At 33.8% G+C, this 27,253-nt stretch overlaps 1 protein-coding gene across 3 annotated transcripts in view; it reads right to left on the bottom strand.

Annotated features, from left to right (window-relative positions):
* COPB1 (COPI coat complex subunit beta 1) overlaps window positions 1-27,253 on the bottom strand; it is a 38,239-nt gene that overhangs the window by 1,305 nt on the left and 9,681 nt on the right. Inside the window, exons 7-22 of one of the 3 annotated variants that reach the window (XM_064492552.1) lie at window positions 24,294-24,431; window positions 22,362-22,481; window positions 20,859-20,966; window positions 20,629-20,775; window positions 19,742-19,887; window positions 18,330-18,426; window positions 17,046-17,206; window positions 16,063-16,183; window positions 12,035-12,262; window positions 11,693-11,872; window positions 9,365-9,509; window positions 8,190-8,309; window positions 5,449-5,594; window positions 4,782-4,871; window positions 2,994-3,149; window positions 2,450-2,552 (exon numbers count right to left, since the gene is read on the bottom strand). In XM_064492552.1, coding sequence (XP_064348622.1) covers window positions 2,493-2,552; window positions 2,994-3,149; window positions 4,782-4,871; window positions 5,449-5,594; window positions 8,190-8,309; window positions 9,365-9,509; window positions 11,693-11,872; window positions 12,035-12,262; window positions 16,063-16,183; window positions 17,046-17,206; window positions 18,330-18,426; window positions 19,742-19,887; window positions 20,629-20,775; window positions 20,859-20,966; window positions 22,362-22,481; window positions 24,294-24,431 — 2,163 coding nt within the window. In that variant the 3' untranslated portion in view covers window positions 2,450-2,492. Of the gene's footprint in view, window positions 1-2,205; window positions 2,553-2,993; window positions 3,150-4,781; window positions 4,872-5,448; window positions 5,595-8,189; window positions 8,310-9,364; window positions 9,510-11,692; window positions 11,873-12,034; window positions 12,263-16,062; window positions 16,184-17,045; window positions 17,207-18,329; window positions 18,427-19,741; window positions 19,888-20,628; window positions 20,776-20,858; window positions 20,967-22,361; window positions 22,482-24,293; window positions 24,432-27,253 lie in introns of those variants that run through there. The other 2 variants (XM_010977246.3, XM_064492553.1) reach the window with 2 other exon arrangements.

Below are 27,253 nucleotides of genomic sequence, written 5' to 3'. Positions count from 1 at the left end.
AGGATTCCACACTTTTCTGATTCTAAACTGAGCTTTTGCCCTATATCTAGTTACTTCCTTAGGCTCCTGAGATTCCTGGGGGTGCAGAGTAGGTAGAGCTTAAGGAGGGGGACAGATAACATTGGGAGAGGGTAGTGAGGCAGGGAGCTGATATGCCTGGCTCTACTTTGAGGACAGCATTCAGAACTATTAGGACAAAAGACAAACTATAATTTTAAACCCAATCTTGATTTAGGGGAAAGGCTATAAATTCTTAGTTAAGGACATCTGCCAATGTGGAAGGAAAAGGTCACCAGTAAAACTACTTACTTTAGCCAACAGATAGCACAGATATTTCACAATCAGTATTATTTGAGTTTTTAAAAATATTTTGGTTCTCTTGCCTTTTCAGATACTCTGAAATGAATTCCTCTGTCTCCTGTATTTTTTATAAATCATGTGAAAAAGTTTCTCACAATTAGCAAAATATCACTAAAATCAATCTCCTTGCTAATAGAAAATTTATCTTGTTTTTCCTTCTTATAAATAAAACTTTAACCTCCAATTACTTCTAATCTCAAAATTAAAGTAAATGCATAAAGCTCCATCTAGTGTCAAGACAGCAAAATGTTAAGGGCCATTTAATTTTCTTAAAAGAATTACACATTAATTCATTTAATATATTAAACCTTTCCTTGGTGTCAGAGCTTGTTTATTCTCTTACTAGTAAGACATCATGGTCCTAATTATATGATATCTTATAATGTGAGCATATAAAAGGTATTTTAGATCCCAACTAAGAGAGATTTAAAAATGCAATAATGGTTTATTATGAATACAAAACCAAAATCTTTAACCTGCTAAGTCAATTTTCCTGTCCTACATATAGTGAATAGGTGTTCTATGAAAAAAGGATTCCCTGGTTAGGTAAGATTAAGATACGCTGGGTTAAACCAAACTAATCTACTCTTTACTGAAGGACCTCTCAAAAATTTTAGTATGCTGATGTGTACAGTGAATTCCCAGTACAGTAGTATAAAGCTTCTCCCAAACTTACTTGACTATGGAACATCAAGGATGCTAATGTTTAGTGGAATAAAGCTCGGGAAATGATCTAATCCAAAATTGCATCAGTTCCTCTGCTCTCATTACAAATCTCCAAGCTTTGAGTCAATGCATCAAACTAATCCCTTTCTAGTTTTCCTAGTATCTTTCCCATTTGGTAGCCATTGACTTTGTTTTGAGACCTCTGTGCTTTGGAATCTCAAATGCCCTGTAATCCTCTGGTTCTTTCTGATTAAAAAGGCAAGTGGCTTCAAAGCTTGACTCATACAAGGTATCAATCTCCTTCACACTCCAAACAAATCATTCCATTCTTACTCAAGTACTGAAACAGGAGATGCTGCTTTCACTCTTTCATGGACCTTATCTATGGACTCATCCTGAATGCAGCCTGAATCTTAGCTGGAAGACAAAGTATAACAGCTTAATGTTCAGACTTAGCTAAAAGATCAGACTACCTCAACCATCTCCAAGGAAAACAAGGGCCAAAAGAATAGCAAGCACAATCAGACTCTAAGGAACTTAGCTCAGAGAGGCATTTGGAATCACACTGGGAAGTGATGGTGCCCAGCCCTGGTGTGAAATGAGGAATAGGGGAGAGTGAGGCATGGAGGCAATATGGAAACAGGACAGATTTCTGAACCCTCTGGAGTTTAATTCTCCCAGTGAAGCTTCAGTAAGTGGCTGAAATCAATTTGATTCCTCACAAACATAAAAGAATACACAAAGGTAAATGTGAATGATCAAAAAATCTATTTTGGGTTATCTACTTTTCATTATGATTCAGGATAATTAAGAATAGTATGTTTATTTTAATCAGGATTCATAATACTTTTTTAAACTGAAGTTGAACCTGTTTTCTCAAGTTATTTGATACTTCCTTTCTGAACCTAAATTCCAGAGAAAAGCCCCTTAGAACATGATAAAGCATTTTTAGAGATACTGTTATCAGAATATTAAATTAGTTAAAATTAATCAAGTAAACCAAGGCCTGTCTCATTTCCTATCACTGTATTTGTAAATTCTCTTAATAAAGTTCATATATTCACAACTCAAATAGTAATTTAAATTTGTAATAGAAATCTGTAACTCAACTAAAAGAAATCCATTGCTACCCTAACTAAAATTATGTAATTATACATTTATTTATAAAATAACAAAAGATTTAGGAATAGATCTGTTTATTGTGCTATGAAAATGGTCTTGATACATGTGAGAAACATTATATATTTTGAGGACAGTATTCAGAACTGTTAAGACAAAAGACAAACTATAATTTTAAAATCAATCTTGATTTAAGGGAAAGGCTATAAATTATTGGCTGGAATGCATTCAGCATGTACTCAGATTCTATATAACATAAAGCATGAAAGAGTATAAAAGATGTTGGAGTTCAATAAACCCATACCTAAATTTTAACTGTAAAGCTGCAAAGACTTTTTTGTTTATTCTTATATACTAGTTTTCTTCTGAGACAAGTTGATTTTATCTCCAAGACTTAAGGCCATTCCCTGTAAGAAAGAATGAAGATGTTTACCATTATTAAAACAATGTACAATCAGTAGGCTATTCTATCTTAATCAAGCTCCATTCAATGACATCTCATCAACAATGAAACCGAAGATGAACAAAAACAGAACCACCAAAACTTAACCTGGTTAAGTACTTTTTGTGCTAGATTTACAAACAGTCACTAGATTTGTAGCTTAGATTTCAAAAAACATTGAAGAATTCATTTCACATACACTCTATGGGAATTAATCTGGTTTTAATGGTTTAATGATAGACCCCAAAGGTGGGCCATTTTAATGAAGGAAAGTTATATTTCTATTCAAGAATACTATTATTATAAATATATATATGTATCTAATGCACAAAACACTAGTATGACAGGATACTTTCTTTCTCTTTTTGTTCAGTTCAGAGACCATCTCAAAAAAAGCAACTGTTACCTGACTCTTTGCACGAATTCTTATGTGGCCAGTAACAGGAGCCTCTGGTCCCTGTTGAATCGGCTTCTCAATGCTGACATTTGCAAGTGCATCTTCTCCAAATATGGAACGGGCGTAGAGGTTGGCTGCCATAAAGCCACAGTAACCAGAAAGTGCCTGGAAGAAATTCATGATAAATTCAATACTCTACTACAGAACAACATATAAGCAACACCAGAGAGCACATGTGAATTATCACTTAACATAGGATTTTTTTTTGAGAGGGAAGTTGTTTATTTTTTAAATTGCAGTAAATAACACAGAACATAAAATTTATCATCTCAGCTATTTTCAATAGTGTTAAGTATATTCACATTGCTGTGAGATAAATCTCCAGAACCTTTTCATCTTAGAAAACTCTATTCCCATTAAACAACAACTCCCCATATTCCCTCCCTCCAGGCCCTGGTAACCAACATTCTATCTCTATGAATTTGACTACTTTAAGTACCAAGTACCTCAAATAAGGAAAATCATACAATATTTGTCTTTTTGTGACTGGTTTATTTCACTTAGCATAATGTCCTCAAGGCTCATCCATGTTGTAATACGTCAGAATTTCCTTTTTTTTTAAGGCTGAATAATACTCCATTGTGTGTATAGACTATAGTTTGTTTATCCATTCAGCATCATGGACACTTAGGTTGTTTCCACCTCCTGGCTACTGTGACTATGCTGCTGTGAACATGGGGTGCAAACAGGGAAGCTGGTTTTGAGCCCCACTTCTCAGGTGGTGCCCTGAAGTGCTCGGTCCCTAAGGCTGTGTACTGTCTCTTGCAGTACACAGAGCCTGAATGATAGGGCCCCTAGGGGGAAGGTGCCAAAAATGTGTAAATGAAGCAGACTCCAAACCACTCTTAAGGTTCAAAAATTTAAAAAATTTAAAAAAACTTCTTATGTGGTGGTAGTTACATGACTATGAATTTGTCAAAACTCATAAAACTATACAAGTAAAAAGTGTGAACTTTACTGTATCTATATTAACTCAATAAACCTGATTTTAAAGAAATCGAACTTATCTCCATCTGTACTTACACATTCTCTGTTTAGAGTTGTCTGACTACCTCCTACACCTGACCTTAAGCTCCATGAAGGAAGAAACTACTTTTATTTTGTTCATTATTGTTCATACAGCAACTCACAGGGTATTGGGCATATACTATTTGTTTGAATATTTGTTGGAATCAGTATTTGTTGAATAGACTAACATGAATTAAAACCTACTTATCTGGCAGCATTCTTTTACTGATTAAATCAATATAACATTAACAGAAATTTTATAAAGAAAAACAAATTCCTTAGAGCCTCAGCTTCATTTTTTGGTCTTTCTTTCTAGTCTTCTTTCATACATACACAAACATAGCAGAAGATCTGAGTATATTAACAACTCTGTCATGAGCAGATATATTCTGACCCATAATCAGACCCAACAGAAGAGGTCATGGACATTTCTTAACTCAGTATCAAAAAATATTTTGGAATAAGCCTTTAGCTGAAAGGGAGAAGACTAAAAAGAAAAACCAACCTGACTATTCATTTGGGTCACTACACTAGAAACAAGCAGATATTGTTTCCATTCCATAGAAAGCAGTAAGCAGGTACCTATATTCTATGGGATGACTTCTTTAGCTGGTTCAGAATGACACTGCTTTTCTCAGGCTAAATAATAATAAAATACAATAGAGGAAATACAACAAAGCTAACAATCTACCATGTTACTTTCTATCAGATTTAAGAAGTAAATCTTACCTTCTCTGGAGTGAGGCATTTCATGTTGGTGGACTTTAATATGTGCTGTAAATAGTCATTTAAGTCAATTATATTTGTGTTAACAGTCACCTGTGCAAAGGGAGAGAAAAAAGTCGAGATTATAATTCTTACAATAAGAAAGTTGTGAATTTCTTATCTTGGGGTTGAGAAAACAATCATTTGTATGTCATAATAGAACCTCCTTCCAAGAATTTAGGGGAAAAGGGTGGGCAAAAAAAGTAATGACATCTACAAGATCCAACAGCTGTAGGTTGGCATTAGAACTTTCAGATATAGATAACTTCACAGAAGATCAACCTGCTGTATATAAAATATTTCTAATAAAAATCAAGGCTCAAAGAAACAAAGTTCCCCAGCAGGCCACTAACTTTGCAAAGCTTCTTTTGGACACTGGATTCAATGGTAAGTTACTATTCATATATACAAGGATGGAATATTGTTTATATCTTGATCAGATTAGTTATAGAACTGTTACTTTCACCAATTTACAACAGTCTTACCAAACTACTTGCATGAGTTCCAGTTAAGAACAGATATTGATTTGCTTTTCACATGTGACACTTTTTAGTGGGATTTATTTTATCAGAGAATCCCTCAACACTAGCCAAAAAGAAAGATAAGGAAGTCAAACTTTCCAAGGACTAACTTTGTTTTCCCATTCAAATTCGGCCCACATCTGACGGAATTCAGCATCAGTGCAAGTTGCAGGCTGGATATAGTCCATGATGTCGATGTGAATATCACTGAGGACCACACAATTTCTGTCACTTGCTGCTCCAGAGACATCATAGACTGCAATGCATATACACAAAATGATCCCCAATCACCAAAGGCAAATTTTAACTTAAAATTCTTAATATTTCCAAATAACTATGATATTAGCAAATAGTTTTATTATATGCTGGGCTCCAATCTGAATGTTTTATAAATTATTATTTATTTAATACTCCTGTTAATCCTATGTTATAGTATTACTATTTTTCCATCTTACAAAGACACAAAAACAAAGAGAAGTCAAACAAGCTGTTCAAGATCACAGAACTGGTTAGTGGTGGAGGCCAGGATTCAAGCTCAGTGAATACTTACACAGAAGTTACAGTGTGTAAGGCACTTCAGAGGGATACACAAATAGTAGGGTTCCCATAGCAGGTGCTTAAGGATTATTTCTGAATGAATATTGCTGAGCCATAGTACTTAATGACACAAGACTGTTTGCGTCTATAACTGTTTCTTCAATGGCAGAAAGTCATAATCTGACTGGAACCTATCTTTCTTCCTTCTAGCCTCTTCTCTTGACATTCTACTACCCTATCTACTTTTAGAGAAAACTGAAGTTACCAAGAAAAAGTTCCTTTAATTTTCAGCCCCATATCTAAAAATAAACTTATCTTTCTCCGAATCAACTCTTACCTCCTTAATTTTCATATCAGAGAAATGCTGCCTCTTCTCTTCAAGGCTAACACTTGCTGCCATCTGAGATACCTGCTTTGGTTCAGGACCTCACTCCATCAATCATTACCTCTTTTACTCTTACGTCTTTACCTTCATATTCTCTACTTTCTTCCCTTATAGTTAATAAACATAGTCAAGACTCTCTTATCTTAAAAAATCTTCCCTCATCCTTGACTTCTCTTCTGGCTATTGCTCTCTCTCATTCTTATTAAAACCAAGGTCCTACACTCTGACTGGTCTATACTCATTATCTTTATTTCTCCATCTCCGATGTAGTCTTGAACCCATCACCATAGCCCAAGACATGCCACAAGAATGTTTTAATATCACTGAATACCAAATCCAAAGGACCCTTCTATTGGATCTTTGGCAGATTCAGATACTTCTTGAAGATTTTTTCATACCTCTTTGACCACATTTCCTTCATAGGCTTCTCCTTCTCTGACCATCTTTTAATACTGCGTTGAATAAAAACTCTGAACAACTTTTACTATTGCTGTTTCTTGGAATCAGTTTTCAAATCTCCCCTCTTCTCACTCTTTTTTTTTTTTTTCCTCTTCTGATTCTTTATGCCCTCTGGATGATTTCTTCCGTTTCTATGGCTTTTGAACATATATTTATCTCTACTTTAGACCTCTTGTTTAAGTTCCAGACTCATATGAAGCTACCCTTCAATATCTTAAGGCACTTTATTACTCAACCTGCTCACATTTAACTAATTATCTCTCTCAATTTGTCTTTCCTATATTCCGTTTTGGTGGTTAATATAAACACCAACCCAACATACCCAAGCATGAAATCTGAGGGTTGCCCTAGCCACTTCCTCTTCAATTAGTAAGCATGTCCTAGACATTCTATCTCCTTAATATCTATTATATTCAGCCCTTCTCTTTCACCCCAGCCACTACTGTGTTGGTTCAAACTCTCACCTGTGCTACTGCAAGTCTACTAGTTACCCTTTCTGCCTCTTACACTTACTCTTCTTTAGTGTTGTCAAAGAAATATTTAATCGTGTAACACACTAATTCCTCAATGGCTCCCCTTTACATCCAGGATAAAGTCTGAAATCCTTATTATGACAAGTATAATATAGCTGCCACTAACCTTCCTAACTTCATTCTTTTCTACCACCACCCTCTAGCCCATTCTAAACTCCAAGTATGTCAAACTACTTGCATTTGTTCCAAGTAAATCCTCTGTCTATATGGAGACCACTTACTGACCTTTCAAAACCCCACTTGAGTTTTACCTTCTCCACCAAGCCTTTCCTTACCTTTCCTCCCAACCCCCCACCACTTTGAGAGAACTGACAGAACTTCTTCATAGACTTCCACTTCACCTAGCACAGGCCTTTCATAGCACTTACCATTCATCATGTGTTGCATATATCTGTTTCACACATCTGTTTTCACTTACTTGACTATAAGCTGAGGACAGAGATCTTTTGTTCCTCATCATGGCAGCCCCATCCCAACCACAGAAATTACTCAAACAAACAAAATTTACTGAATACTACCTCTGTATAAGCTAGTCCCTAGATGGCCTGGCAACAAATGCCTATACAGAGCTTTAGACTCAGTTCAAATGTTATCCTTTGATAACATACCTTCCTTCTTTACAAAGCCTTCTATACTGTTAGCATTTTCCCTCTATGATCTCAAAACACAAAGTATACAAACTAGACCTTATCACATTGTATTGTAATGATATATTTACTTATTTTTACTTATTATGTTTCTGAGGACAGTGACTCTATCTGGTTCATTTCTGCACATCCAGCAACACTTAGCAGCATAGCTGATGCCCCATAAATCAATGAATGAATGAATGTATGAATTCAAGTCTTGCCCTCAAAAAATGTCACAAAGCTACTCATTACAGAAATTCTTTAATAAAAATATCTATAACAGCCCATGCTATAAAACAATTCCTTACCTATATTACCAAAAATTATTCCATTTTCTGTTGATGCTACTTTGACATTAGCTTTAATATTTGCAAAATCATGAGGAGCAAGAGTCAAAGGAGATGGCTTTTCCACAAGTTTCAAGTCCCCTGAAAAAAAATTTAGACATGGCTAAAAAGACGTTTATATTAACCTCTCAAATCATAAAACCTTAAAATGTATACAAGCTCAATGTTTCCAGCAAAACAAGGAACAAGAGAAGGGTTATGATTCAAATGTAAGGACAAAAATAAAGAAATCATTTAACACTATTATTCATATCAACATGCACCTTTTCTTTTAAAAGGTAATAGGCTTCTCAGAATAATTCTATATTTAATTCATGCATGTGTATGTGTATGGGCAGGGGTAATTTGGGCATACAATTTTATTCCAATGAATGCATACAAACTTCTCAGGAAACTTCAGTCTTAAAATATACACTCCATTACAAGAGAGATAAAACAACCTGAAAAAAGGATTGTAAGATATTAGAAATATAGTTCTTTATACAAGCCTCAAACTATGCTGAAGAGAACAGACAGAACTATGTTTTCCTTCAATTTCTTAAAGTCCCTTAATTCTTGCTTAAGCTATATGAAACTTCCCAGGGGCAGTGCACACTATTCCTGTATGGAATTTATGTTTTTCAGTTTCAATACTATATGTAGAAATGATTAGATAGAGTCTGATACATGTGTCTTTATTAAGATGACAAAAAAAAAATATCACATTGCTAAATGTGATAATGATACATTACTTTGGCCACACATGGTATGTATTAGTTATGGACTCAGAAAATACCTCGTTTTGTAAGGCAATTAAAAATTTAACTGAACTACTTGGTAAATCTGTAACTTAAATAGCTCTTTTTTACATCTAGAAAAACTGACATTTGTTAGACCAAGCTCACTGAATAAACCTATCTAGAAGTACCATAATATTAGTGTAAAAGTCTGTATCACAGAGGTTCAGAAAATTGGAGTTGAAGGAGACTAAATATTAAGTGTAAAACTCAGACTTCATTCAAAATGTCACAAAGGGCTCAAGAGAATTATACTAAAACTTATGTACTTCTTTTAGTAATCTGTCCTCTTTAGGACAGATTTTACTATGGACATTTTACTACATAACAGTATCTTTCCTTTATGGTAAATTTCCTCACCCAGAGTAGCTAGTTCTAATGTGCAGTTCTGCAAGGTATCACTCGTTTGGTTCACAACAAGTACATCCAGGACGATATCATACTGGTTGACATGAACATAAGCTTCCGCATATACAGGATCTGAGAAACCTGTCAACTGGGTGACCTGTCAAACAAAAAGAAAGAGATAATCAAATGACTAAAACAATTAAACCAAACATACATTAGTCAAATGACTAAGTCTGTAATTAACATGTGCTTAAATTGGACAAGTCATTTTGAAATAGGTATAATAAAATTGTTTTGTAATGCAGACACGATAATTTCTAACTGAGACGTTAGAATAACAGGTCCTACAGTTTATAGCTCAGTAGTGGAAAGATGTTAAGTATGTTTAGAAAATACATTAAAAATTATCCCAACTTAGGAATGGAACAGATTTGGATAGATTTTCAATTAAATCCCTCAGCACCTAAACTCACTAGTTGCTACAAACTCAGGAACTAAATAGATCAGCAACTAAATAATTATAAGCAAGAAATGCTTGTAATTACACAAAGATAAATTTTTAGATGTTCCCCTACCAAAAAAATTTTTTTAAAAAACCTCTGAAGTATAGCATTTAAAAAAATGTAATGCTGTCACCAAAAATACATACAACAAAATTAAAAAGTAGATAAATTGGACTATATCAAAATTATAAACTTTTGTATATCAAAGGATACTATAACATAGTGAAAAGGCAACCCACAGAATGGGAGAAAGTATCTGCAAATCATACATTTGATAAAGGACTTGTACCCAGAATATATAAAGAAATCCTACAACTCGGCACAAAGAAAACAAACCACCAGATTTAAAAAATGAGCAAAGAATAGACATTTCTCCAAAGAAAATATATAAATGGCCAACAAGCCCATAAAAAGATGCTCAACATCACTAATCATTAGGGAAATGCAAATCCAAACCACAATAAGCTATCCACTTCATACCCACTGGGATGGTTACTATTAAAAAAGAAAAAAAAAAAAAAAAAAGCGTTGGCAAGGATGTGGTGAAATCAGAACCCTTGTGCACTAAAAGCTGGAATGTAAAACAATGCAGCTGCTACGTAAAACAGTATAGTAGTTCCTCAAAAAATTACAGTAGAATCACTACTTTATCCAACAGTTCCACTTCTGGGTTTAATCCAAAAGAAATGAAAGCAGAGCCTCGAAGAGATATTTGTACATCCACATTCATAGCAGCATTATTCACAACAGCCCAAAAATGGAAGCAACCCAAGTGTCCATCAACAGATGAACGGATAAACAAAATATGGTATAAATTCACAATGGAGTATTACTCAGTCTTAAAAGGGAAGAAAATTCCGACACATGCTACAAAATAGACGAACCTTGAAGGGATTAGGCTAAGTGAACTAAAGCCAGTCACAAGAGGACAATTGCTGTGTGATTTCACTAACATAAGACACCTGGAACAGTCAAATTTATTGGGATAAAAAGTAGAATGTGGTTGCCAAGGGCTGAGGGAAGAGGGGAATGGGGAATTACTATTTAACGGGTATAGAATTTCAGCTTTGCAAGATGAAAAATGTTTAGGGGATAGATGGTGGTGATGGTTGCAAGACAATGTGAATGTAATTAATGCTACTGAACTGTACACTTAAAAAGAGTTAAGAGAGTAAATCTGATGTGTAAATTTTACCACAATTTAAAAAAATAAATTAAAAAAAATTTAACTGTAATATTGTCAATATTGATTCCCAATTTTAAGGAAGAAAAAGTGTTTTAGTAGTTCCAATTCTGCCACTAATCTCACCTTGGACAATAAAATCAATTTGAGACAGTTTACTCATCTAACACAAGAAGGATCAAACTAGATTACTGATTTGTAAATTTAATATTTGAACAGTAGAATCATCTTCCTAATAAAATCCTACACATAACTTGATAAATTAAGAATATGAAAGTGGAGCTGCCCTGGGAACAGGAGGCACTGAGGGCAGGGTATGGGGGAGGAGGCTAGTGCCCTATCCTTTAAAAGCTTTAGTTTATCTCCAAGGACCCCTCAGCTCTATGTTTTAGTCTATGTTACTTCCACACACAACTGAAACAAGTTATAAAATCATCTACTTGACTTACAGTACTATCACACAGAATAGTACTTTATCAGGTTCTGAGTTTCAAGTCATGTTTTATGAACCTTCCCCACAGTGACTTGACAAAAACTGATGCTATACAACTCGTTTTTCTTTTTTTAAAACCCACAGTAGCACCAACAACTTCCTGATTATTACTTTAAGTAGCCAATTTAAATAACTTACCAGTGTACCTGACATTTTATTACCTTGTTAAGTTTGGATGCTAGGGGGTCTGCTGCCTCTTTTCTCTGTGTGTTGCCCATTGCTGCCAGCAAACTGAGCTGAAACTGATCTTCCTTGCAGTTCATTTCATTCTTAGCAGTTAGTTGCATGAAGGAAATGGGGTCATCAGGCTGTACTGTCACATTCCTCTTTTCAGATTCCTTCTGTGTTGAGAAAACAATACATCGTCTCTCTTTAATATGGGAAAAAGATAGCTTTTGTGAATCTTCAACAGGGACAGCCCTCACACATGAGGACTGAAAAATCATCAACAACAATAAAAAACCTCACAAAGCACTTTTATGTCTTTATCATATGTATCTTACCTTTTGGGATAATTTCTCTTCTTCAAGTTTAGCAGATAACATGTGAGAAAGAGACTGTCTGCATTCCTTATTGAAAATGTCATTCATTAAAGGTGAACATTCAGATAAGACCTTGAGGCACAGGGAAATTCGATCTACATCATCATCTGTAATTGGTTTCTTAGGAAGAGAGGATTTTCCCAAATGCAGGATAGTGGCCATGAGCAACATTGCCTCAGCGACAAAAGACTAGAGAAGGAGAGAAATGGCTTATTTGTTGTCAGGCTTCTCCAACTGCAATAATGTCATTTTATTGTAACTCATAATCCAAGAAATATACCTAAATTTCACTTCACCTAAGTAAAACATTTAGATTTTAATCTCCCTATTTTTTCTGCACTCTTCTTCTTCCCTTCTATTCTGCCACCCTCTGAAAACCTTCATTAACCCTCAACTGATAAACAGCAATTGTTTTTCAACTATATTCTTAACTGTATTCTGATTCTAACCCCCTCACAAGCCAATGTCATCTTTTAAAAATTCCAACTATGGAAAAGTTAAAAGAATGATACACTTCACTAACTGTTAATATTCTGCCATAATTATTTCTTATTCTACTTATGTACGTGCACTTATTTTGTGGGGGGAGGCTTAACATATGAAAGTAAGATTCTTCATCTAATACTTTAGTATTTATCTCCTAAGAATCAGGACAGTTTCCTTTATAATCACAGTATCATTATCTCATCTAAGAAATGTAACAATTCCAAAATATATCTACTACACTCCAAATTCAACTAAATCTTCTTAATTGTCACAAAATGTTTTTATTAATTTTTTAATCCAGGATCAACTTCATGCATTTTATTTGGCTGTTATTCTCTTTAGTCCCTTTCAATCTGGACCAGCCCCCTGGTTTTATATATTGTTTCCCATCATGACTTTTTTAAAGAGCCCAGGCCAGTTGTTATTCAGAATGTCCCCTACTTTTAGTTAGAATACAGGATAGGTGATGTTTTGTATATCTTATATTACATTAGGAGGCACATAATGTCAAGTTGTTCCATTAGTGTTGATGCTAAGTGGGATCACTTGTATCTTAATCCTTATTGTGCACCAATCATTTCACTCTCTGCGCAAATACCTTCAGTAACTTCCTACAGCCTTCATGTTGAAGTCTGTATCACTTAGCCTGCTAGTCAAGGTCTTCCACCAGTGAATTCAACTTACTTTTTCAGTCTTACATAGCATTAGCTTGACACATGCTCTATGTCCTTGTCAAACTGTCTTTAGCTAAGTATTGATCAGCACACATGCATGAAAAAACTACCAGAAGCCTGAGAAAGAACCGCAGAAGAATAAATATAATAATCCTTTGAGCTGAGGTCTCCAGGAGAGGAAGGAAGAGGGGACAGAAAAAAACAGCTGAAGAAATAATGGTCAAAATTTTCCCAAATTTGATGAAAACTACAAACCCACATATCCAAGAAGCTCAATGAACCATGAGCAAAGGAAACAAAGAAAACCACACCAAAGCATATCCTAATCAAATTACTGAAACCTGACATTACAGTGTTAAAGAGGAAATCCAAAACTAGCCAAGAGAAAACAGGACACATTCCACACAGAGGGACAAGAGTTACATTTTGACAGTACTACAAGCCAGAAGATAATGAAGCAACATCCTTAGTACTAAAAGAAAAAAAAAATTGTCAACCTAAAATTCTATATTTGCAAAGATATCTTTCAAAAGCAAAGGAGAAATAAAGACTGTTTCACATAAACAAAAACCAACAGAATTAACTGCCAACAGCTCTGCACTACAAGAAAAGTTAAAGCAAATTCTTTAGGCAAAAGGTATATGATACCACAGAGAAACTAAGATCTACACAAAGAAATGAAGAGTGCTGGAAAAGGCATAAATGAAGGAGAGCCAATGTGGTGATCAACAACCAAACTTCCTTTTGCCTTGTACCAAATGTAGTAAACTTTCTGAACCAAAAACCTGGCTGTCTTAAGCAGGTATCAACAAATGCTCTCCCTACGTGTAGAACTGAGACACAAAATGTTAGGGATTTTTTAAAAGCATAATTTAAAGAACAGACAAGACCAGAATAAACAAATAATGGCCCACAGAGAGTTACGAAGTAAATTACTTTAAAATAAATCGATAAAAAAGAGACAATACACCTTGTAATTTACTTGGCCCTCTAAATCTCATTTATGGCTCTTTATATTATGGAAGTTAAAAAAAATCCTTTGAAAGTCTCAAATCTAAGATGAAAATGTCTAGTTATATGGAAGTTTGAGTAAATGAAGGAATCTAATGGACTATTATGCAGCTATTAAACACTATTATGATTAGGAAGGGTTTAGAATAACATGGGAAAATGTTATAATGTTAAGTGAAACTGCAGTACTGTAAAACACAAAATGATCACTACTAGGGAAAAAAGTGTTTCAGAAATAAAAGCCATAATAAATCCTTTCTGAGGAAGGACTTAATTAATATATCTGGTAATTTAATTCTACCTTTTGATGTTTCTACCTATTCTGTCTCCACCACAAGATTAACAAGATTTGTACTTCAGTGCTTTAACCATGAGTGATTTTTTCTCATTAATTTTTATTACATCACTCCTTATTTTAGCAATGTGAAAAACATATGAACAAAAATAAAATAAAAATATTCACAATTCTACCAGAGAGAGTTTTTTTTTTTAAATGAAAGTAAAGATTTTCCAAGGCAAATGAAAGCTGAGAGAATTCATCCTCAGCAGACCTGCATTATAAGAATGATCAAGTTCTTCAGGCAGAAAAGAAAATCAGATAGAAATCTGAATCTACACAAAGGAATGAGAAACAACATAAATGGTAAATATGTGGGTAAATATATCTGTATTTCTCATTAAAGATCTTTAAAAGAAAGTGACTATAACGGATAAACAAAAATAGAATATTATAGTTAAAAAAAAAATTCTGACAGTGCTACATAGGAATGAACCTTGAAGACATTATGCTACGTGAAATAAGCCAGTCACAAAAGGACAAATATTATAGGCTTCCACTTAGAGAAGGCATATAGAATAGGCAAATTTATAGAGGCAGAAATGAAGACTGGTGGTTTCCAGGGGCTGGGTAAGGGAGTATGGGGAGTTACTGTTTATTGGGTACAGTTTCAGTTTAGGATGATGAAGAAGTTCTGGAGATGGATAGTGGTAATGGCTGCACAACAATTTGAATGTACTTAATGACACTGAAATATACACCTAAAAAGGGTTAAAATGGTAAATTTTATGTTACACATATTTTACCACGAAGAAAAATATGAAAAAAAAAAAGGCACCCAGGAAGGTAGGAATGCACTTGAACTCTGCCTTGTTTCCAACTCAACTTTTTACAACTGGCTAAGTATGTTCCCTCCCTCCCTGAGTCCAGACACTAGATAAATAAGAAAAGGGGAGAAAATGGTGCATATATATAAGATAATTAACTATTTAAGGCAAAAATAATAATGATGTATCACAGGGTTGATAACATGACATGTAGAAATATAATGTAGGACAACATACAAAGGATGGTAATGGGGTAGGGTGGAATGAAAGTACATTATTATAAATGAGCATATAGTCAGAATGGTCAGAAGCTTTGATGAGGTATAAACTGCAGAAATGGGAATACATTTAAGAGGCATTTCTGGTATAAAACAGACAATGACTGACAGGATGAAGATGCTGGAGTGGGAGAGGCCTTTCCTTCACTGGGCCTTGACTTAACCCAGTAAACAGAAATTGCTTCATAAACTCTTGTATCTCTTCCATTGAACTAATTACAAGGTATTGTTATTGTATTACTCTGTCAATTTTACAATCATTACATTATATATACACATATATTACATTATATTGCTGTGTCCATTTCCGCCATTAAATCATATGCTTTTTCATTACAGGAACTTCAGCATTCACTTTTGAGTCCCTCGCTGCTCAACGCATATATCAGGCACTCAATATTCATTTGTTGGGTGAATGTAGAATAAATGACCTTACATTTTGCTTTTTCTTCTCCTGAACCAAAGCTACATAGCGCAAGGCAATCTTGGTCAGAGTTGTGGCAAGGGAGGCAGCAACAAAGAAATCTCCATCCAGAAGGAATCCTCTCAGGGGAGGTCTGCAAAGCCAAGGAAAATGAAAACCACCAATTTCCTAAGCAGTATGCAGCTTTTGTATAAATGATTCAAGTAAGCCTATTTAATACTCTCACTGCCACCCTTCAGCAATAAGGATCTCAAAATTAGTTCCCTCTTTAGCTTGCAGAATGAAAAAGGATTAAAAAAAATATGGCTTTAAAATCTATCTTCAAATAATACAAGAGCTAACTGAATAGAGAAAGAAAAAAATGGTTTCATATGAAAACCAATGAGCTACATTCAAATCTAGTGTTTCTATTTATTTATTCTGTCCCCTTTGGGTAAGTCGCAAACCTCTGTAAGCCTCAAATTCCTCTTCTATAAAATGGGGAAAATGGTATACTCTATCTCAACAGCATATTGTCAAAAACTATATAAGATAAACTATTTAGCACAATGCCTAGCACATAGTAACTAACCATTAAAATCTTTCATCATCTTCTCTATAAAATTGTAGAGCAAAATAAGGAAGAAAACATCAAAATTTTATTTCATCAATTAGAAGTGGAAAATCTTCAAAATATGTTTTCCAAACGCTAACAGGCAACAAAATTCAAATACCAGTTACCTTCACTTAGCATTTTCCACGTGAGTAAAGTATTTTTAGTTTAAACAGAACAGCTATTTCGATGAGAACAGTTATAAGGAGCAGAGGATTAAAACCATGCACACAATTTCTGGGAGAAAGAACTTAAACATTGTTCTCTTTTCAAGTATCTTAAATGGCAAAGATTTCCATTTTGGTCAAAAGAGCAAACGAATCAGAAATCATTTGACTGTTTTATACACAGGCGTAATAATAAAAGAAACATAGCTTGATAGGTCACAAGTGCTGCAAATTACCTTTCTTCCTCTTTCTTGGTGGGCCTAGAACTGCTAAGGGCACTCTGAGTTGCATAGGTGCCCATCTCAGTTACCAATTTCTGAACTGGCCCCACAGTTATTTCTTCTTCAGGTTTTAATTCACCAGCTTCTTTTTTAATTTCTGACTCTACAATTGGGATCTAAAAATCCATCAGAAACATCAATTTAGTAATAATATCAATAGCAAGCAAAACATATTTTAATATTCAATCATTTCTATAGAGAAGGCATTCCCCCAATGGGATTTTTGCAACTTGGGACTCTGCTTTCAATTTTCTTTCCTTTCCAGGATAATTTAGTGAGAATAACAGAGGTTTTGAAGTTGCATGCCACTTACTAGTTGTATGGTTCTGGGCAAGTTAATTTAGTTACTTTGACCCTCAGTTTCTTAATCTCCTAAACTGAAATCTTAATTCTTCCCACACAAGTTTCTTAATAGGAAAATGCTTAGGACAGTGACTAACACTAAGTAGTTATTCACTAAAGCTTATTCCTCTTCTTTGTCCCTTCCCTTGAAATACTAACTCAAAACAGCACCCATTCTTCTATAAAATGAAATAAATTTGACTTGTTTGTACCTTATAACTTCATCAACTACTCCTTTTTCACACCATATGGGTACTTTGTACTTATTCCTCAGTACCACTCTACCATCTAACTTAAGAGCTCTAAGAGTCTTCACCTATCATTACTAAGAGTCATCATCTATCAATTCCTTTATTTTATACATGAAGAACCTGATGTCCATTCAGGTTAAGGAACTTATATCCAAGATTCCAGAGTGAATTACTGGAAGAAGCAAGACTGGAACCCAGTTTTCCTAACAAACACTGTTCTTTCTATTCTAAAAAACGATCTTTTGGATGAGGAAATACTGTCAGTTTTAGTACATAAATACATATTCTAAGTTAGCCCTGTTCTTATAATATATGCATTCTTTTTTCCTAACACAAAGGATAAAGCAGAGTTTTATAAGTCTTTTTCTTTTTTATAAAACACAGAATCTTTTGTTCAAACAAAATCTTACCCAGAAAGGTAAATAATACAGAAAAAAGAACAGGTGTTATTGCTCAATGTAGGGGAGGGCAACTCCCCTAATTTTCCATTGCCCACAGGCTTAATTATCTGGGTAATTAAAATTTTTTGTGTTCTTTAGCCCAAGCACAACTAAATAAAAACACAAAAGCAAATCATCACATAAAAGTCAGATTTACTAAAGTAAAAATCACCGTATAAAATAGCATTTACTAAAGAATAACATACCTCCCCAAGGGACCTGCGAACCTCAGTCATCACACTTTGAATGTCTTCCTTGGTACTACAGTATTCTCCCAGGATCCATAACGCGCCTCGGTAAATCCTAAGGCAAGAATACAAGCTGTTTTTGTTTTTCTTTTTTTGCATTCTTTTTTATTGAGATATAGTCAGTTTTTACAATATTATGTCAGTTTCTGATGTATGGAGTCATACATATACAGTATACTTGTTTTCATATTCCTTTTCAAGAATACAAGTTCTGAAATACATTCTGCCAATAAATTTTGAGGCAGAGATCTTTCTATGTGAATTTAAGCTTATGTAAGAAAACAAGATTCTGCAGTTCTAAGGGACTATGGATGAAATACTAAGAAAGAATATAACAGAGACTAAGTTTCTTTGATTCTCTCCAGAAATCACAAGGATTTAAAGAAAAATAAGTATTCTTATCCATCAGTTTTAGGAACATTCTACAACTGGTAAACCAAGTGGTAAAAATAAAACAACAAAATGCTTCCCAGAAAGGTGTTACCTTCCATTTAGGTCAAAGTTTAAGGTAAATTTGATTTTTATCACTTACCACTATGAAAAAGGTATTATTTTACTATAAAAAGTAATTCACTGAAAAGAGGCAAGATGCTCAACAGAACAATAAACAAGGAAGGAGTGCAAAGGATCAGTAACAAAAAAACCAAAAACATAAAGCAAGCTACAATTCTCTATTTTAAAATGTTAAACTTAATAAAGTCTTCAGTGATCTTTTCTCTGATATTTTCATTAAATTTATTCAAAAAAAATTCTAGAAACTGAAGCTTTAAGAGATTACAGCTGCCAAAAGCTAAACTTTGATTTTTTTCTTCCAAAAAGGAAGCAAATCTTTCTCACTTTCATAAATATCAGTAATTTTCATGTCATAAAACCAATTTTGTAGTCCCTTCTTTTCTATATAGGCAGACATAATACAAGTCTATTATGAGTCTATCAGATGATTTAAATGAAGCAAAACTTGGATGCAACAGTCCTTTATCACTAACAAAGACTATCTGGAAGGAAACACGTAACTCAGATTTACGTTGCACTTTCAATCCTGCACCTCAGTAAATAATAAAGACATCCCAAAAGCTGTACCTTTTAAAAATATCTCCCTTATTCACTTTAGGATTCATAGTGTTTTAGAGGAAATAAGCCTAGCTAAATCACACCTACCAAAATTTTTTTTTTTTTGCCCAAGATTATGGGTTAACTGAGGGTGAGAGTGGAGGTGACATGATGTTTACCGACATGTTTCGTTTGTCTTATTTTGGCTTGACTGTCTTGAGTCATCTCTCCTTCTTTACGTTTTCTATCAACTGACCCTTAAAGACAGAAATTGGTAAAATGCTTACTTGACTTTACATTTAAACAGATTTTAAACGTACTTTACAGATTTGATAGCATGAAAGACTTCAAGCATCTTCTCAACAATAAGCATTCTCAGGTTATCAAAGCGCTGAATGGCTTCGCGAACAAACTCCAAGACATCAGCAGCTGCTGCTTCATTACTGTCACTGAGAAATTCCATTAACTAAAAGAAAAAAAGATAACAATTACATATTTTCAAAAAGGAAATTATCTAAGGTTTAATAAGTACATTAAACAAGTTTACAAAGAATGTAATCAATACTTTTCAAATATATAACAAAATGTAAGCTGAGAGACAAGTACCATTATGTAAACAAAGTCATGATGGCTTTTCAGTTTATGTGCAGTGAAGTTTATTACAAAACGCATGATAAAACAGAGGCTGGAAATCCACAATTCAAAATAAATTAACTGTATACACCTAAGTTGCAACTAAAAGTAAGATCTTTTTTGAGAACATTCAGAGCTTAAAGGTAAAATTTCAAATTACCACAACATACCTCATTTATCTAACAATGACAGAAAGCAAAATATTCTAAGTAGGTTAATTTTTTCCTATAACTAAATCCTTCAACGTTTAAGAAGTAAAACTATTTTAAAGAAATACTTATTTGCCATACTGAATGACCTATATACAGAGTAAAGGTAAAGGTAATTTTACTTTAGGTATTTGTAATAAATGTTAATTATAATAATATACAGAGGCATTTTTGCCTCTGTTTTTGTTTGTTTATTTTTTTGGTAAAGATGTAAGAGAAAGAAGTCAGAGCCCTTATCCTTCTGGGCTTAAGGACTCACTGACTCCAGACAGTTGAGATTTTTCAGAGTTTAACTGCTGAATAACCAGAATTTTGTGGGGGGTGTAAGGGTGGATTTCAGAATTAAGATCATCAAAATTACATACCACAGGAATAACATTTGCAGCCATATCTGGAAATCGAACAGAACAGGAATGCAGTGTTCGCACAAGGAGTTGTCTATATTTGTCAGTATCTTCATGCTCTGACACATTATTTGTTTTAATCACTTCCTTCTTCAGGACAATAACCAGCTATAGAACAAATTAAAAGTAAGTGAGAATTACATCATGGTTGGCTTGACAGCTTACAAATTGCTCTCAGAGTTTTGTTTTACCTCTTCAACATTCCTAGAAGAGACAAGATCCAGTGCTAACTGCAGAGTTTTCTTGCGTACTTCTAAGTCTGGTGTGCTCAATACTCTTAGGATGTCCATAACCAGATCCTGGAAAAAAGAAAAAATTACATTAGTATTTCTTGTCACAAGAAGAAAATCTTAACTGTGGAATGGACGGTTCTGTCGATCACAACCTTAATTCTTTGATCAATAATAAAATCACTATTGGTGGAAGAACCAGATAATTTGGGTCTCCTTGGTGTAATAAAATATGAAGTCTATATCACTTATGATGCATTCAAACTAAAAATGTTTACTTTGACACTATCAAGCTTTAGCTTTAAACTTATAGTTTGTAGGAAATACAAAAGTCAGAGGAACAAGCTAAATGACACCACAAAAAAGGAACCAGACACATTCAGAAGGAGATCAAATAATTGGTTTGGTCTCTTAAACAAGTCAGAGCCATGAAAAAAATACACTGCTCAAATTAAGAGGTTTAACGAACCATACATCACAATCACATACATTATAACCAGAAATGCTGTAAAGTCATGAATTGGACAAACCAAACAAAAAGGGCATTTTGGAGACATTTAGGAAAATTGGATAATAGTAAGAAATTATTAACAGACTTGTTAAGTATGATAATATTATTTTGGCTCTGCAGGAAACTAATATTTTAAAGATGCATACTTAAAGAAAATCTATGGCAAGTATTTTTAAATATGGCAAAACAAATTATTTTACTTCTTTAAGATTTTCTATTTTTTAAAGATTTCTCTGATAAAAATGTTCTAAAGATTTTAAGAATGAACTCCTGTGTAAACTTCACTTATACTCACCAGTTGTTAATATTTTACCACGTTTGCTTTATCGTACACTCTCTACTCCTAAATGTTTTAGTGTATATCTCCCAGTAATAAGAAACATTTCTTATATAACCACAGTAAAACTATCAAATTCAGAGAACTTAACACTGATAACAATACTACTAATACAGAGTCTATATTCACATTTCTCCAATTGTCCCAATAATGTCCTTTTAGCAAAATTTTTGTTGTAATTCTGATCCAGGATCAGCACTGAATTTAGCTATCATGGGGCTTTATTTACAACAATCATTATTCTCACAGATTAAATAGGTATGCTGATAATTTTCTAGAATCTAATCATCTTTTATTCTCAGTTGGTATAATTATTTTTCAAGAAATGTAAACTATATTTAAATTAAAACAAATATATCTCTATTGCTAAGAATACCAAACACAATACAAATAAAGAAGATAAAAGATAACATATTAATTCCTGTTATAAATATTTTTTATAACAAAGACAATACCTGAAAAGGCTATAGTGCTTCAAGAGTTATCCCTTAGTTGACCAAAATTTAAACTGCCCAGTCTCCCGAGCACTTACGCTAACCAAGATGATAAGGCTTTGGAATCATCTCAACTTGGAAAAGATTTTATTTAGGATTTCTTTCTTTCAGGTAACATTTACCTGTAGTACTCGCTCATGAGCAGGATGTTCCTTTAATTCTATCAATCGATCCAGAACTATGAGCTTTACATTGTTGTCACTCTCCTTAATAATTAAATCAATGTAACACTGAGCGGCAGCCTATATAACAAAAGAAATACGTTTTAAGAACACATTCACCTATCTTAAATATAGAATCTGAAAATAAGAAAAAAAAGCCCCCAAGCACCCAAAATAGACTCACTACTCCTACACTAAAAGTTTATGAATTTTTCTCAGGGCGATGTTTTTATTTCTTAAGTTCTAACAAATTACATTATTTTTTCAAGGTTACAAAAAATTTTAAGTATTACAAATTAAAAGGGTGAAAAGAGCTGTTACAGGCAGAAATACTTATTAACAGCCATAAATTAAGGGTTGAACCTAAGGAACAAGGCAGAAATAAGCAGAGAGGGAATCCCAAACAGTTACAGCTATTGAGCATCTTTTAGTTTAGGTGCAAACTGTAACACACCCACATTACAGCACAGAAAAATCAAGAATATAAAGATGACCTTGAGTCATTAAAAGCAGAGGACAAAGGAACAAACCTGAAAAGAGCTCCCAATGAACAAAGCTGAAACAATTTGATCAACAAAATGAATAAAAATATTGGATTATAACCCATAGAATAAAATATCCATACTGACATAAAGAAAGAAGGAAAGGAAGGAAAGAGGGAAAAGGAGAGATGTAGGGAGGGAAGACGGGGGGAAGAAGGGACAGCTCTTCCTTGTGGAAAAGCTCCAAATAATAAATGTAGACTGACAGAAACAGAAAATCACTGTTAGAATACCACAGTAATAACTGCTGTAGGGGAGAGCCACTGAGTGATGCTAACTCAACACTGGTGAAATCTGGCAGACACCACCTTAATCAAATGAGCAAGGTTAACATCACCAATAACAAGATATATCAACATCATGTACTCCTTGATATGATACACTTAGATGGGTGCATCACTTCTGTGGTATTTTCCCCCAAAACGCAAACCTTAATATAATTAGGAGATAACACCAGACAAATAAAAATTGGGTGGTATTTTATAAACTGACCCAGTACTCTTCAAACATGTCAATGTCATGAAAAACAAGGAAAGGCTGAGGAACTCTCACAGGCTGGAGGATACTAACATACGACAACTAAGTGTTACATGGCATCCTACGTTATATCCTGGGACAGAAAATGAGTATTGGTGGGGAAACTGGTGAAATCCAAATAAAGTCTATTCAAATAACATTGTTCCAAAGATAATTTCTTGTTTTGACAACCATACAAGTGTCATGCAAGACACGAACATTATGGGAAGCTGAGTGAAGGGTAATGGGAACTTGGTCCTATTTTTGTAATTTTTCTATAAGTCTAAAATTATTTCAAAATAAAAAGTTAAAAAATAATTTTTAAAGTATTGGTGGCTAAAGCAGTATACACTCCTATTTATACAATCTGGATTTCTAGAACAATTCATTCTCTGAATACAGGAGGGGTTCCTTACATAGTCTTGACAGAGTAAATCAAAAAAGAGAAATATTCCACTGCTGGAAATATTCATTGGAACCTTTTTAGGATCCATCATTTAGGATCTAGCATCCATTTCCCCATATCCAGTTTTTAATGTAATTAAAGTATGGGGAGAGTTCTTCAAAATACCAGTATCATTCTCCAGAAATTAAAAATATTGCTATTCTCTCTCTGTCTCTCTTACTCTCTATATATATAAGTATGAAAGTAGGAAGGAAGGCAAGAAGGAAAGTCAGACTATGTAAGGAATCAAGTAATTTTCTAAAATTTGTAGTTGTTATTTCTATACCATGTAATGCCACATAACCAACAGTAAATTGCAATGTCACTAAATCCTAAGTGATAAGACAGTATATCTATCATCTAACTGATATCAAAAGAAACAAGCAGTACCTTGATTGCAGTAGGTGCACTAGAGAGTGTCACTAGTGTTCCAGCGGCTTCATATTTTACAGCAGGGCTAGACGACTGTAGTAAATTATAGATGCAGCGGATGAAACGAGCCCTTTCCGATGGATTAGCATGACAGACCTGGGGAAGAAAACATTTAGGTTTCAACTGACTTCAGGGACATCTGCTTTTAAATAGATTTTTTAAAACAGGTGTCAGCTTATGGGATGCTAGTTTTCTTAATTTAAAAGCTAAGAATAGTCTGATAAGGACATCTGCAGATGCCGACCAACATAGAATAAGACATGACACAACACTGGTAATTTCAGAAAAAAAGAGGTTTTACTTCAGATAACTATTAGTTACTCATTCACTTATTCATTCAGTAATGACTTGTACAAAAAAATTTCAGATGGCTTATAATTAAAGATATGCATACTATACACAAGTAAAATAGAAAAAGAAAACGTACAATAACAAAAGCAAGGACAACACATTAACCAAGTATACTAACACAGATATTGTGATAGGATGTTAAATTTGGTCCTACATTTTTATTCTGGATGTCATGTCAAAAAGAGAAACATGATGGATCATACAAATCTCAATAAATGATAAAAGAAAAATACCTGTTCTCAAAGCTAGAAAGATGACCTCTTTTACAAGTACTACTATTTATTATTTGGGACCATATTCAATTTGAGAAGACAACCAAATTTTTTTATCCTGTTCTAAATGCATCTTAATACTTTTACCTATGAAGCAAACAGTCCTTATTTTTTCTCTTTTGAAGTTAGTATTTATATTACATTTTCCTAAAATATATATAGTCAAATCTCTATTACTCCAGCATAACTCAAAACCTATTCCTTCTTACTATAACTGGACCCTACCAGACAAAGAAGTCACTGGATAGCAGAGAATCTCTATTTCTGAGAATCTCAGTGGTATACCTAAACCATATATATGAATTATACTTATGTATCTTTTAGGTTCTGGTATTATCTTAAATGCCAGTTCCAAATGACTGGTACCCTGTGTTGAAAGGGCCTTTTTCCTGCAGAAGCAAAGATGGCTGTAATGAGTTAGCAGTGTCTTCTATAGGTATTCTGCCCATACCATCCTATTTAATAAAGTCATCCCTGACATATATTTTTGTTGGCCTCCAATGGTATCAACAGCAAAACTGGATGTTATTAATTACATCTTTTATTTTCCCAGAACATTAATATGCAGTCAATTCTTTCAAAAAAATATATCAAATTAAAATGTTGCCAATGAAGTACTTCATTTTAAAACCCAAATCTCTTATTCAGTTTTAGAATTCCTGTGAGTCAATGGCCTACAATGTCATATTAACATAAAGTCTTCCTATTCTCTTTTACAAGCAGGAAACAAAAAAATAAACTTAAGGCTTTTTTGGTTTGTTTCAGACTTCCAAAGCAGTCTGATACGTATTCAAGAAAAAAATCTTAGCTTTTATTCTAAAAAGTAATTCATAATCTATTCAGTGACTGAACAGTACACAATTTCTTTGCAGCTGTATTACATCAAGTTTGCATGAGTTTTTATAGAATTCTTTATGGCGTTTTAGAAAGAATAGAAGCAAGTTCTTGAAAAAATGATAAACCAAAGAAGGAGAAAAAGACTTTAATAGGCCATGCTATAAAATATACCTAGTACTAAAACATATTATCCTAGACTGTACTACAAAGCTACAGTAATCAAAACAGTACGGTCCTGGTACAAAAACAGACACAGAGATCAATGAAACAGAATAGAGAGCCCAGAATTAAGCCTACATACTTATGGTCAATTAATCTATAACAAAGGAGGCAAGAATACACAATGGAGAAAAGACAGTGCCTTCAATAAGTGGTGCTGGGAAAACTGGACAGTAGTATGTAAAAGAATGAAATTAGAACATTCTTTAACACCATATACAAAAATGAACTCAAAATGGATTAAGGACCTAAGTTTAAGACCAGTAACCCTAAAACTCCTAGAGGAAAACATACGCAAAACACTCTCTGACATAAATCACAGTAATATTTTTTTAGATCTGTCTCCTAAAACAAAGGAAACAAAAACAAAAATAAACAAATGGTACCTAATTCAATTTAAAAACTTTTGCACAGCAAAGGAAATGATCAACAAAATAAAAAGACAACCTACTTAATGGGAGAAGATATTTGCAAATGATATAACCAATAAGGGGTTAATAGCTAACACATATAAACAGCTCATACAACTCAACATCAAAAAACCAAACAATCTGATTAAAAGACAGGCAGAAGAACTGAACAGACATTTTTCCAAAGAGGAAACAAGCACATGAAAAGATGCTCAACATTGCTAATCATTAGTGAAATGGAAATCAAAACCACAATGACACCAGTCACAATGGCTATCATCAAAAAGAAAACAAGTAACAAATGTTGGGGAGGATGTGGTGAAAAGGGAACCTTTGTACACTGTTGGTGGGGATGGGTACAGTGTAGCCACTGTAGAAAACAGGTTGGAAGTTTCTCAAAAAACTAAAAATAGAACTACCATATAATCCAGCAATTCTACTCCTTGTATACATTAAAAAAAAAAAAAAACAACCAAAAACACTAATTCAAAAAGATACATGAGCGTCAATGTTCAAAGCAGCATTATTTATAACTGCCAAGATATGAAAGCAATCCAAATGTCCATCAACAGATGACTGGATAAAGAAGATGTGGTATATATACACAATGCAATACTACTCAGCTATAAAAAAGAATAACATTTTGCCATTTGCAGCAACATGGATGAACTCAGAGGGCATTATGCTAAGTGAAATAAGTCAGAAAGAGAAAGACAAATACTGTATGATATTACTTATACGTGGAATCTAAAAAATACAACAAACTAGTGAATAAAACAAAAAAGAAGCATACTCACAAATATAGAGAACAAACTAGTGGCCACCAGTG

The sequence above is a fragment of the Camelus dromedarius genome, chromosome 12 (assembly GCF_036321535.1).
Source record: "Camelus dromedarius isolate mCamDro1 chromosome 12, mCamDro1.pat, whole genome shotgun sequence".
Taxonomy (NCBI): Eukaryota; Metazoa; Chordata; class Mammalia; order Artiodactyla; family Camelidae; genus Camelus; species Camelus dromedarius.
This window is presented reverse-complemented; position numbering and strand designations above follow the sequence as displayed.